Source organism: Microtus ochrogaster, chromosome X, assembly GCF_000317375.1.
Source record: "Microtus ochrogaster isolate Prairie Vole_2 chromosome X, MicOch1.0, whole genome shotgun sequence".
NCBI classification, from domain to species: Eukaryota; Metazoa; Chordata; class Mammalia; order Rodentia; family Cricetidae; genus Microtus; species Microtus ochrogaster.
In genome coordinates, this window is record NC_022026.1 from 6,100,061 (window position 1) to 6,113,193 (window position 13,133).

Consider the following 13,133-nt stretch of genomic DNA (forward strand, 5'->3'; position numbering starts at 1 on the left):
ATCTAGTAATGTACTAAAGCTAAGGAATGACACTTGTGCTCGAGCACAAAGACAGACACACATACACGAGAAATGGATATACAATGAAAGTTTATTTTTAAAATGTACATTGGGAAGGGGACTGGAGAGATGGCTCAATTAAGAGCATTGCCTCCCCTTCAAGAGGACCCAAGTTCAATTCCCAGCCCTCAGAAGGCAGCTCATAAATGAACTCCAATTCCAGGGGATCTGGCACTCTCTCTCACAGAAATATACATGCAGGCAAAACACCAATGTACATAAAAATAAATAAATCTTAAAAGATAATATATATTGGTAAGGGAACCCTGACTGCTCTTAAGGCTGATGAGGGAGGGGGAGTTGATTGGGAAGGGGGAGGGAAATGGGAGACGGTGGAGGGGAGGAGGCAGAAATCTTTAATAAATAAATAAATAAAAAGAAAAAGAAAAAAAATATACATTGGTAATTTTAAGTGTAAAATACGTGTTCGGGGCAGTAGGTGTAGAGTTTGGTGATAGAGTATTTTCCTGCAATAAGTGAATCGCTAGGTTTGATCCTGGGAAATGCTGACTTTATCTATCTAAATACATACAAACATATTGACAGTAAAAGTTACTGCAATGAGCTTTTGAAAGCCAGACATTGTGGTGCATGTATGCCTGGAATCCCTGTTGGCCAGCCTGAGCTTCATTGGATCCTGTCTCAGGAAGAAATTAGGCTTAGAACAATAGCACTGATTCAATACACAGTATCTCAATTAGTTATATTTTAGATTTTCCTCACTTTAAATTCTTCAGTGGAAAGAATAAAATAATGAAAATCTGATTCTCCTGGATTCTTATTTATGTATTTGAAACCAGTATTCTTTCAATATCTATACAGAGGCTTAAGGTGAACTAGTATAGGCCCGTGCAAAAGATTTTCTGTGCTGTTGTCATTAATTATGAACCATTACATTGTCCTGGAAATCTCATACAAACTAAGACAACATACTAAACTGTCATCTAGCCTTATACCTAATTACACAACTCATTATCTATAAAAGACTGAGACCTCTTATCTCCTTTCTTTTGTGCCACACTTGAAATATTTCAAAACTGGAAAAGAATCAGAACTGTTAATTATTATGAATTAGAAAGGCTGACTCCTTCCAACTCTGAAATTCTTTCCGTCCAAATCAACGGCTCTCATTTCACTGAAGTGTTGGCTCTGTAGAAGTGCAGCGCTGTTCTGTACCATCTCACCCGGTTGCTGTCACCCTCCAGCACTTACAGCTGAGCTTCCAAATCCTTTTTTAACTCTTTCATTGCTTGATCAAAGGCTAGTTTTATAAAATCATTTTGTGTGTGTGACACATGTGTGCATGCACACACACACACACACATGTGCCCTAGTACAAATGGGGAAGTCAGAGGAAAACACGCAGTTTTTCTTCTGCCCTATGGGTTCTGAGGATCAGTCAAGTCATCGGGCTTGCCGTGCCTTTACCTGGTCAACCATCTCGCCAGCCCTTGACCAGGGTAGCGCAATCAACAATTTGGGATCATTCTGAACTTAGTACTGAGTTACAATATTTTCATTGCCAAGTTCAAATATATGCTGTATGCAGAAGAACATTTTTTTAAAAGGGAGTATAGTGGTTCGTGCCTGGACTTTCAGTATTTATGAGGCTAAGGCAAAGGGATTGCTGAGTTTAAATCCAGCTGGGACTAGAGAGTAAGAACCTACCTCAAAGCCGGATGTGCTGGTAAGTCTTCTGTTTGTTTTTTGATAATGTCAATGATTTTTGACAGGGATAATACTGTCAAAGTTTAACCAGTCTCTACACAGATGGCCTGAAATACCTCTTTTTGAAAACAGGTCTCACGTATCCTCATTTGGCCTTGAACTCCCCCGTCTTTGCTTTCCACTTGCTTTAAGAGCATGTGCCACCACACCTGCCTGGAATATAATTCTTCATTTAAGAACCTGTATTGTGGATTAGAAGGCCAATAGTCACTTGAAATAGCTACTTGTGAATTTCTGCCTAGGGAACCTATATCAGACCAAATTGCTCTCACATTTTGAAACTGACTAGAATGTACCCTAACTCACAAAAATCCCTCATTGCTGCCTGCTTCAATGGGGCAGTGGTTCTTAAAGATTCCTTACTACTTGCTTGTTGAACTTTGGTTTTACAGCGACAGTATGATCTTTGAACACAAACAAGCTACTCTGTGAGGTGAGTGATGTTAACTATGTATTTAAAAAAATTATTTATTATGTATACAGTGTTCTGTCTGCATGTATGCCTGCAGACCAGAAGAGGGTGCCAGATCTTGTTACAGATGGTTGTAATCCGCCACGTAGTTGCTGAAAATTGAACTCAGGACCTCTGGAAGCATAGTCAGTGCTCTTAACCACTAAGCCATCTCTCCAGCCACAACTATTAACATTCTAATTTTTTGTGGTGTTGGAGGTTAAACCTAGGTCCTCATGTATGCTAGGCAGGTGCTATGCCACTAAGCTACATTTCTGGCCCTATTTTAATGTACTTTTAAAAAGATTCATTACCATTTTGTGGTTTTTTGAAGACAGTTTCTGCGTAGCCCTGGCTGTCCTGAAACTCACATATGCACCACCACTGCCTGGCTCATTACTTTTTTTTTTCCATTGATTTTACTGAGCTATAAATTTTTCACTGCTGCCCTTCCTACCTCTCCCCTCCCCTTCAACCCTCTCCCATGGTCCCCATGCTCCCAATTTACTTAGATCTTGTCTTTTTCTACTTCCCATGTAGATTAGACCCATGAATGTCTCTCTTAGGGTCCTCATTTGTTGTCTTAGGTTCTCTGGGATTGTGATTTGTAGGCTGACTTTCTTTATGTTTAAAACCCACTTATGAGTGAAAACATATGATGATTGTCTGAGTCTGGGTTACCTTACTCAATGTTTTCCAGATCCATCCATTTCCCTGAATATTTCAAGATGTCATTTTTCTCTGCTGTGTAGTACTCCATTGCATAAATGTACCACATTTTCCTTATCCATTCTTCAGTCAAGAGGCATTTAGGTTGTATCCAGGTTCTGGCTATGACAAACAATGCTGCTATGAACATAGTTGAGCACATGTGCTTGTGGTATAATTGCTGGCTCATTACTTTTAACTATGTGTACAATGTATCTTGAAAAGGACTATGTGTCTCTGTGGTTGTGTGGTTCCGTGGGTAAGAGTAGTTGCTGCCAAGCCTGCTGACCTGAGTTCAATCTACCTTAGTTGGTAGAACTTAGCATGCATGAAGCACTGCATTTAATCCTCAATACTACATATATCAGCACTAGGGAAGCAGGAAAAGAAGGATCAGACGTTCAAGGTTAATCATCCACATACTGAGTTTAAGGCCAACAGCCTGCATTGATACATGAAATCCTGTCTCAACAAGCAAAATAAAATACAAAGAAGATATCATTTTAAAGAATAGTGCTTTATTGAATAAGTCTTATTCACAGAAAAATAAGCTTTAATCTACAACAAATGACAAATTATAGGGCAGAAAGCAATTTTCATAAATTTCCATACTGAAAGGTATCCTTTAAATGAAAAGAAGCCATAAAATTATATTCACAAATATAGTATTCTGTCTCAAAATGCTTAACATAATTCTTCACAACACTAACAAAACAAAAGAATTGGTCATTCTGTCAGGTGAAGTACAATAACAAAATGCAAAACCAGAAACAACATTAAAGCCATTATTAATATCAAACTGAAAATGCAAGCCTGTTGGTAAGTACTGACAGAGTGATAAGATAAACCTAGACAGTAATCTTAAATGCTACACGAGTGACACATAAGCACATAGTAAATGTCAAAGCCTGTACTCATAGACACAAACTTCAGCCTCCAAATAGGAACGTCACCACTCAAGCATTAATATTATTCAATTTATATTAGGGATTGTCCTACTGTAACAACTGTAAAGCACCACTTACTGTGCAGGGAAAATTAGAGCAGAGTGGAATTGTTCAAAAATAAACATCTGAGACTTTTCAAGCCAGGTAGTTGCTGTGGTGAGGGATTTTCAACTTCAAATTATGTCCCAGTAAAGGGACTTACCTCTATGATAAAATGAGGGTGGTGGTGGTGTGAACAGGCTACTCTCTAAGGTAATTTCTAGCTCTGATGGTCAGTGATGTTATTATGTAAGGAAGAAATCTATGTTGTGCTGAATGTTTCAGAGACAAACTGAAATATTACAATGGGAATAAGTATTTCCATTAGAAAAACTCAACTGAATTTACTAAGAATATTTTTCTAGTTTTTGAAAAACTGAATTTAAATATTTTAAAGGATTGATCTATTTATTTATTGCAACTTTTAGCTTCATTATAAGAAGCACCCATAGAAATGAGTGATAGTGACTAGAAGTTAATGAGTCACTTAAGATTTAAAGATTATTTCATGTGTATATGTGCATGTTTATGTGCACATGCATGTAGATGCCCATTTCAGTCAGAAGAGGGCACCAGATAGCCTGTAGCTAGAGCTGCAGTTGTAAGCCACCATGTGGGTACTGGTAACTGAACCGTGGTCCTCTGCAGAAGCAGCAAGTACTCTTAGTGGCTATCTTTCCAGGCTGTCTTTTAAGCTTTAGTCCAAGGTCCTCCATCAAATCAAAACCAGAGAAGGTCTAGACTTGCCGGGTAGTGGGGGTGCACAGCTTTAATCCCAGCACTCAGAGACGCACACAGGTAGATCTCTGTGAGTTCAAGGTCAGCCTGATCTACATACAGAGTGAGTTCCAGGATAGCCAGGGCTGTTACACAGAGAAATCCTGTCTTGGAAATAAAAAGTTTTAGCATGGGAGTTAAACTTACGGCTTATAAGATATGCTCTTCTTGAGTTGAAGTCCATCATCTTGGAGAAGATGAAGGTACCATTCTCATCTTACAGATGGCTATTTTTTTCTCTCTTGTGTATATGCCTAGGTACAGGTGGGATACCTGCTATGATGCATGTGTGGAGGTTTCTGTGTTGGTGGGCCCTCACCTTCCTACCATGTTTAACAGTGACTCTTTCCTAATGCCTAAGCCAAATTAGCTGACCTTGAACTTCTGGACATTCTGCTATCTGCTTCCTGTTTGGTGTAGGCATTCTATGATTACAGATGCTTGGGCTATTGCGCCCAGTTTTTATGTGGGTTCTGGAGATTTGAACTCAGGCTGTGAAGCCTATATGGCCAGCTCATTTCTTCACTGATAGCTATCTTTTTTAAAAAGAGAAGATATGACTAAAATGCTATGGGCCAAATATTTCTCCATTTTCTTATTTCTCTAATAGCAATGACATACAATCTATTTCATCTCTCCTCTTCTCTTATTCAGTACCTAGGCAGTCAGAAGTAAAACAATGATTTAGGTCTAATAAGAGCAATACATGCAGCTAATGCTGGAGTGGTAATTTCCATTCAGAAAGCTCAAGATATAAATTTTACCTACTAAAATTAAAACAGAAAAATACACATTTTAAATACCAAAACAACAAAATGCCATAACATAGCCACATTATATTCACTTACTACAGTCACCTCACCTCTACCCCTAACCAAAGGAAGAGGCAAAATCTAGCAGGAAAGGGAATACTAAGCCATTAATCAAATAAACTCTATTTATTTAATAAATGCCAAACATTCACAAAAGTTTTGATCAACACAAATTACAAATAAAATTAGCTATTTATTACAAAATAACGTCAAATTTCACATGACTAGTATGTAGTAAAATAGGTGGTTACTTCAAAATCCTAGAGTGAACTTTATACAGAAAAGAACACCATCACTCAGGGGTGATTTGGATCTGGTTATATTTTGACCTTCCAAGTGGGCAATTTTTGCACAGCTATATTGGAAATGATCCAGTGGCTTTTTTTTCCTAGTATGAGCTCAGACCAACTCTGGTAAGCCTCCAACAATTTGATTAGAATTGGAGCGCTGTGATTTTAAGAACCTGAAGCAACAGCATTTTCTAAACAATTCTTAAAATAAACCTGTTAGTGCATCAGCTTCACGAATTCAATTTTGCAACTCATGAAGACAAAAAAAAAAGAGGTTTTGCTTAACTCTCAGAACACAAGTTTTAAAAGGAGAGTTTTAAATGAACTGAGGCTCCCAGAACATGAAAAGCCTTATTCAAAAACAATTCAGTCCTTGAATCCTTGGCTAACAACTAGATTAAACAAACTACCTACGTGACTTGTACCTTAGAGTCTTAGAAAAATTTTCTTAAAATTAACACTTTCATCCCCTTGTAGAATGCTTTAAATGCAAATTTAAAACTTAGTCAATTTAGATCAAGCTCAACTTAATGACTATATAACTGAACCTAAGTAGGAGACAATACAAAGAACTAAGGATTTTCATGAAAAAAGGAAAGAGAAAAAAAGGTAGTCATTTACTTAATTCTGTTAATTTCTATTTAAATTTGCAATTAAAATGACATCACTTACCATAGCGGTCAACAGAGGTTAGGAGAACCTAACAATACTCTTTCTCTTAGAAAATACAACAAAAAGTCTAAATTGTAACAGTTTCACTCCCAAACTGTTCTCTGAACAGACCAGTCTCTATAAGAGGGCTTATGATAATTATTTAAGGTAAATCCTGTGTTCTATGAAGCATTTTAGCTTGATTTTATTCTTACTGACTCTTACATAAGTTGTTAAATCATACTTAAACAACTACTCTTGTCAGTATGCTACAATTTCCAAGAGGTTTTAAGGATCTTGAGAAAATAGTTTTAAAAGTATTTACTACCATTGCTAGTCAAGAAACAAACATAAAACAATCAGAGACTTAACATTCTGTACTATATACATCTTAATCATCCTAACAGTAAAAACTCACATGAAACGAAACTTTCAAGACACAAAATGACATGAGAATCTCAACATGAAAAGCTGTCACTAAAACTACAAGCAGCATACAAACATGCTTCTACTTTACCTACATAAGCAGACAGATGTTTAAAATACTGGGTTAACAAAGATCTTTTAGTAAAGTGACTTAGGCAGGCTTAAATTAGCAAGGATTAAGGATGAATCCTTACTAATTAATTGGAAGATCTGAGACATATTTTATATTTCATTTTACAAAATCAGGAATATTTATTTTGAAAAAAGATAAGAAGACATGGTCTACCTGTCAGAAAACTACCACTCAGAAGTATTTTTCATCCACAAAGCAGGTAAAACAAAAACATTTAAATTTCACATTGGCACCAGAAAATTAACTGGCCTGCCTTCTTGGATTAGAAAAACTAAAACTGAGCGATAAGTAGTTTTGCAGACGTTTGAACATGCCTAAGCCTTTAAATCAGTAAAATATTTTCTAAAAATTATGATTATATAAAAGTAATACATAGTTATATAAACTTCAAACAATAAAAAAAGAAGGGCACCTATAAGCCCCCCTAAGACCCATGCCCCCACCCCCTCAAGAAAAAAAACATTTAAGAGTGTGATGCATATCTTTCCAAATCTTTTTTGTCCTGTACAGATATAAAATTCACACACCTTGATTTGACTCAAACTATACATAGTGTTTTGCCATTTGTATTTTACACTTACTGTATCTTTGTTGTCTTTCCATGTTAGTATATGCTAGTTAGATAGTAGTCTATCATTTAATATCTTTTGGGAGATGGCAAAATCACTTTTAAAAAATCATTCATACAAGTACGTTTATAATTTTGAAAGGAAACAGACAAAATCCTAAAACACGGACAAACATCTAAAAACAATGTTTATCCTCCCACCAGTGTGAAACAGTTCTTCCCTGTTCACAATAAACAAATTAAGTGATTGGGCAGATTAACTGAAATCTCCCTGCTTATACAGAACACCCCATTTATTAAGCTTATCTGAAAGGAATGAAAAAATGCAGGTGATTAATTCACTTACACATAAAAATCAAACCAGTATATTACAAATACACAAGGTAAAATGTTATAATATTAAATGCTTCTTTGTCTAAGGTTTCAGGTGAGTAAAATACTGGATAAACAATATAGCTAATAGCCTAAAAGATCTAGAAATTCAAAGTTTAGACTGCAACAGTGCTGTTAACATTTGTTTCCACTTGGGAGCAGATGCTAATGGAATGCAATGCTGATTACTTAAAGTTTGCTCACATCACACATTCAATTAGAGTAAGAAGAACATAACATGCCTACTGTGGCTCTGAATTAAGACATAAAAATTTTTTGCTTGAACGTAATGATTGTGTAGCACATGGGACATTTGTCGACTGCTTCGGCACATTGTTTACAAGTGACCAGATGTCCACAAGGAACAAAAACCACAGCAATATTTCTATCCATGCAGATTTTGCAAAGCTTCTCCTCTTGTAGGCGCCTTAGTTGCTCTTCTGTACTAATGTCTGCACAAAGAGAAAAACAACATATACTCGTTTTTGGGGGGATTTGTTGTTTAAATTCATTGAAAAGAACCCCCTCCTGTGTGCCAGACACTCAAGTCTTGGGAGACATGAAAATGACTCACACATGGCACACATTGTTAAGTAGTTTGTACGCTAGTGGGAGACGTTGTGAGCTACATCTAGAGAGTAAGTACAAAGTATAAAGTAGTCAGCACTATAATAAAGTTCCATGCAAAGTGTTCTGGGGCAAGATGAACAAATTTTTCTGTCCAACTGGTTAAGGGAGGCACGGTCAGAAGGAGGGCAATGGTAGATTGACAATTGAGTACAGGCAACAATTTGCCATGCAGAAGAGCAAGAAAGTAGTAAAGTAACAAGTTATCTGAAGGGCATTGGTAATTCCAGAAAGGGATCCATTTGATGGACACTTCTCCAGTTGACCAAATAAATAGGACTTGGTGCTTAGATGTGAGGGCTAAAGATAGGAGGGGACTGGAGAGATGGCTCAGTAGTGAAAATCACTGACTGCTCTTCCAGAGGTTCTGAGTTCAATTCCCAGGACTCACATGGCGGCTCACAACTGTCTATAATTCTAGTTTCAGGAGACCTGACACCCATGGCAAATCACCAATGCACAGAAAACAAAAATAATTTTTTAAAAACCCAATACTACAATTTCACTCTTTTTTTTAAAAAAAAGAGGAACTAAAGTTGGGCTTGCTAATGTGCCAAGGAGACACTGATAATTACTGGAAATGTAAAAGGAGGTAGAGGCTTTACATTTTCAGGTATATTTGAGATGTTAGCAAGGTTTCCAAAAACATATTTGGGTATGATTAACATACATACAATACTGAAGCAGCTGCATGGTTAACTTTTGCCAAAACTGATTTTGTGAAAGTCTAACAAATATGCCATAAAACTGTGCTTGTGGTTATAGATAACAGCATCAACAACCAACAGTAATAGAGCATAAATATTATGTGCTAGGCACTACAAATAAATACATATTTTAACTATCTTTGTAATCACTGTATACTAATGATTTATAAATTTGACCTCAAATGTGTATTGCTTGTTTTCCTTTGGTGTGTGTGTGTGGGGGGGGAAGTCAGCACTGTTGGGTATTAAGTCCAGGATATTGTATACCATTCACTGTATCACATTTCTACCTCTTGTGGCATTTTTTTAAAAAGCAAGTTTTATTTCTCTTTAAAAAAATTTATTTTATTTAATTATATTTGTGATGAGGGTGTGTACACTATAGCACATATATGAAAGCCAGAGTGCAACTTTTCAAGATAGGTTCCAGGATCAAACTCAAGTCAGGTCTTCAGGCTTGGGAACAAGTGCCTTTATCTGCGGAACAATCACACTATCCCTGCTAGGTTTGTCTACTAACTCTAAAACTTCTAATGGTAGCCACACTGCCATGGGAACTGTGTGTGTGTGTGTGTGTGTGTGTGTGTGTGTGTGTGTGTGTGTGTGTATACACACAGCATTTCCCTATTCAACTATGTAGTTCCTTTAAAAACAAGTTAGGTGTAGTGGAGCACCTCTTTAATCCCAGCACTTGGGAAGCAGAGGCAGGCAGATCTCTGTGACTTTGAGGTCAGCCTTGTCTATAGGGTGAATTCTAGGACAGTAAGAGCTGTTAACAGAGAAACCGTGTTCTGAAAAACCAACAAACAAACAAGCCAAAAACCCCAACAAAACCAAAATGAAACAAACAAATACAGGGTCTCACTATGTAGCCTGGTTGGCACAGACTCAGAGATCTGCCTGCCTCTGCTGTATGAATGCTGGGATTAAAGGTTTGTGCTGCATGCCTGGCATCACTTAATTTTAAGGCACTTAATGTCCTAACGGGAACATTATTTATAAAACATATTTGAAAAGCACTAGTTTAATTTCATCCAAGTACTTATTGAACACTTGGGCAGTGTATATACAATGAATATGGACCTTAGGCATCCAATATCAGATACGTAGAGAACAAAACAGGAAACTGTGAGACACTGAATGTACATGAGTTACTTAGAAGGATGCACTTTGGAAGTCGGAGCAATTAGAGGAAGTGCTCTAGGTGAAAGAAATGACTGAATTGTGCTCTAAGTAACAGAACATGTGACTTGTAAGAACATAGGTAAAAACTGGTCACTGAATCTTAAAAAAAAAAAGAGACCAGGTACAAACAAGCAGCAAGAACTGACTTAAAAATACGGCAAAGCATCGAAGAGTTGGGACTTGATTCTGAGGGTCCCGAGAGCTGGTGAGTTCTAAACCAGAGAAGCACTGTCACATACGAGCTCCAGAGAAGTTTCTCTGGGTAGGAAGGGAACAAAGTATTGTTTTAATCTTTTTCTTTTAAAATTTAATTTTTATGTGTACTTGCATTTTGCTTGTATGTGCACCTGTGTGAGCATGTCAGATCATCTGGAACTGGAGTTAGAGACAGTTGTGAGCTGCTATGTGAGTACCAGGAATTGAACCCAGGTCCTCTGGAAGAGCTCTTAACCATTGAGCTATTTCTCCAGCCCCTCCAGTCTCTTCTCAAGAAACAACCTTCTATGAAATTTATGGGCTCTGGCTAAAAATATGCCTTACCTATCCTGGCATGTATAAGATCCTGTGTTTGAGTACCAAGACCAATTCTCCAGAGTGGATGTATGAACATATTTAACACTACTATAATCATACAAAAGGTTAAGATAGTCATTTATGTGGTGCTGGGAATCAAACCCACAGTCTCCAGGTATATTAGGCAATTACTCTAACACTGAGATATATGCCCAGTTATAAGTTGGTAAATTTGATGTACACTTTACAGCTAAAAAATAATTCCTGGCAACAGTTTATCTGCTGTACTTTTGCTCACTGAAATCATAGAGGTATAATACAACCTAGGTTGCTTTTTTGTTATTTGTTTTGTCTTTGAGATAGTCTCATGTATCCCAGGCTGACCTCAAACTCACATAGCAAAACATATGACCTTGAACTCCTAACCCTCCTGTTTGTACTTCCCAAACTCTGGGATTAACGGCCCCAGTTTATTCTGTGCTGGGGATGGAATCCTGGGCTATCCACATGGTACACAAGCTCTCTATCAAGTTAGCTATATCCTGAGACTACCCCTTTCCTTTTGAGGCAGAGTCTTGCTATGTAGCCTAAAATGGTCAACAATGCCAGTTCTTTTTAGCTTCTAGAGTACTGGGATTATAATGCCCAGGAATTAATATTCATTTTGGGTTTTATTGTGATTCTGTTTTACAGGCCCAATGGAATGAACTCAAAGAATGATATGATCAGTCACATATTGAAAATGCCCCTGATTAGTAATTTATCATTGGAAACCGCTTCATACCAAAAAGGTGACTATTGTGCTCTACAACCTTGCCTACTGCATCCTTTTGTTATTGTTTCTGAATCAGGGTCTAAGGAGCTCTGTATATTATGGAACTTGTTATATCAGGCTGGCCTTGAACTCAGAGGTCTACCTGCCTCTGCCTCCTGAGTATTAGGATTAAAAGCCTGTGTCACTACACTCAAGGCTTTCTCCTTGTATTTTCCACAAGGCACCCTTTGAGATCAGGATTTCTTGGTACATAACAATAAAGGCTTGGTATCTAGATAACATGTGGTGACACTTTCTAATATTTTTAGTATGTTATTTCAAACTTTGAGACATGGTCTTGTTATGTTGCTCAGACTGGCCTTAACCTCTTAGGCTCAATGATCCTACCACCTTAGCCTCTAAAGCAGCTGAGAATATATGCTGGGTCTACTATGGCCCCTTTAGGAACTTGTATTTCCCATCTATTTTAAAATAATATGTACATTTGTGCGGGTGCTTGTGGAAACTACAAGAGGGTGTCAGATACCCTAGCTCTGGAGTTACAGGTGGTTGCAAACCACCCAACATAGATGCTGGGAACAAACCTGTGTCCTCTGCAAAAGTATTATAATTTTTAAAATCACTGAGCCATCTCTCTAGCCCCTTTTATATATTTTTAAAATTCCCCCCCTCATGTATTAAAACAGAACAAAATGCATGTGTGCCTTTCCTTCCTTATCATGAGCCAGAGGCCTGATTGCTTTTTGCTGTGCCTTCCCAAGGACTTTCAGAATCTATAGATTATTGGGCGAGAAAGAAAGGGTAACAAAATCAGGTACAACTCCAAGAGAAGACACTGGAGAAGAATCATGGTCATCCATCAATCCTATCAGATGGAGTTGAACATTTTAACCTCTAGAGACTTGGTCATGTTTATACCGGGTTCTGATTTGCTTTTCTGTTTCATATAAACTAATTGTTTTTTTCAATAATAAAATACATAGAACCTTAAAAAAAACTATGTGTGTACATGCACCTATATTTGTGTGGCTGGTGTATGCCTGTGTAATTAAGTGTGCTTGTTTGTGTACATGAAGGGTAGAGACTTATGTTAGTTATCTTTCTCAATTGTTCCACATTATTTTTTGAGGCAGATCTCTGACCCTGGAGTTCACCAACTGGCTCGATGGAGGACCTGTTTATCTCTCTTCCTCACTCCCCCAGTGTTTGGGTTACAGGGGCACACCACATCTGGTGTTTACGTTAGTCTGGGGATCCGAACATAGGACCTCATGTTTATAGAGCAGTAGTTTATCTACTTAGCTGTTACCCCATTTCAGTAATCTTTAAAAGCTTAAGTTTATTTCAACATTAACGTATTTTTT

General features: G+C 37.4%; 1 protein-coding gene across 5 annotated transcripts in view; it reads right to left on the reverse strand.

The window, feature by feature from the left end:
- Positions 1-3,451: 3,451 nt before the first annotated feature.
- Positions 3,452-13,133, reverse strand: part of Xiap (X-linked inhibitor of apoptosis) — a 42,721-nt gene continuing 33,039 nt past the window's right edge. For all 5 annotated transcript variants that reach the window (XM_013350466.2, XM_026784789.1, XM_026784788.1 and 2 more), the window contains one exon: positions 3,452-8,414. In XM_013350466.2, coding sequence (XP_013205920.1) covers positions 8,221-8,414 — 194 coding nt within the window. In that variant the 3' untranslated portion in view covers positions 3,452-8,220. The remainder of the gene's footprint in view (positions 8,415-13,133) is intronic.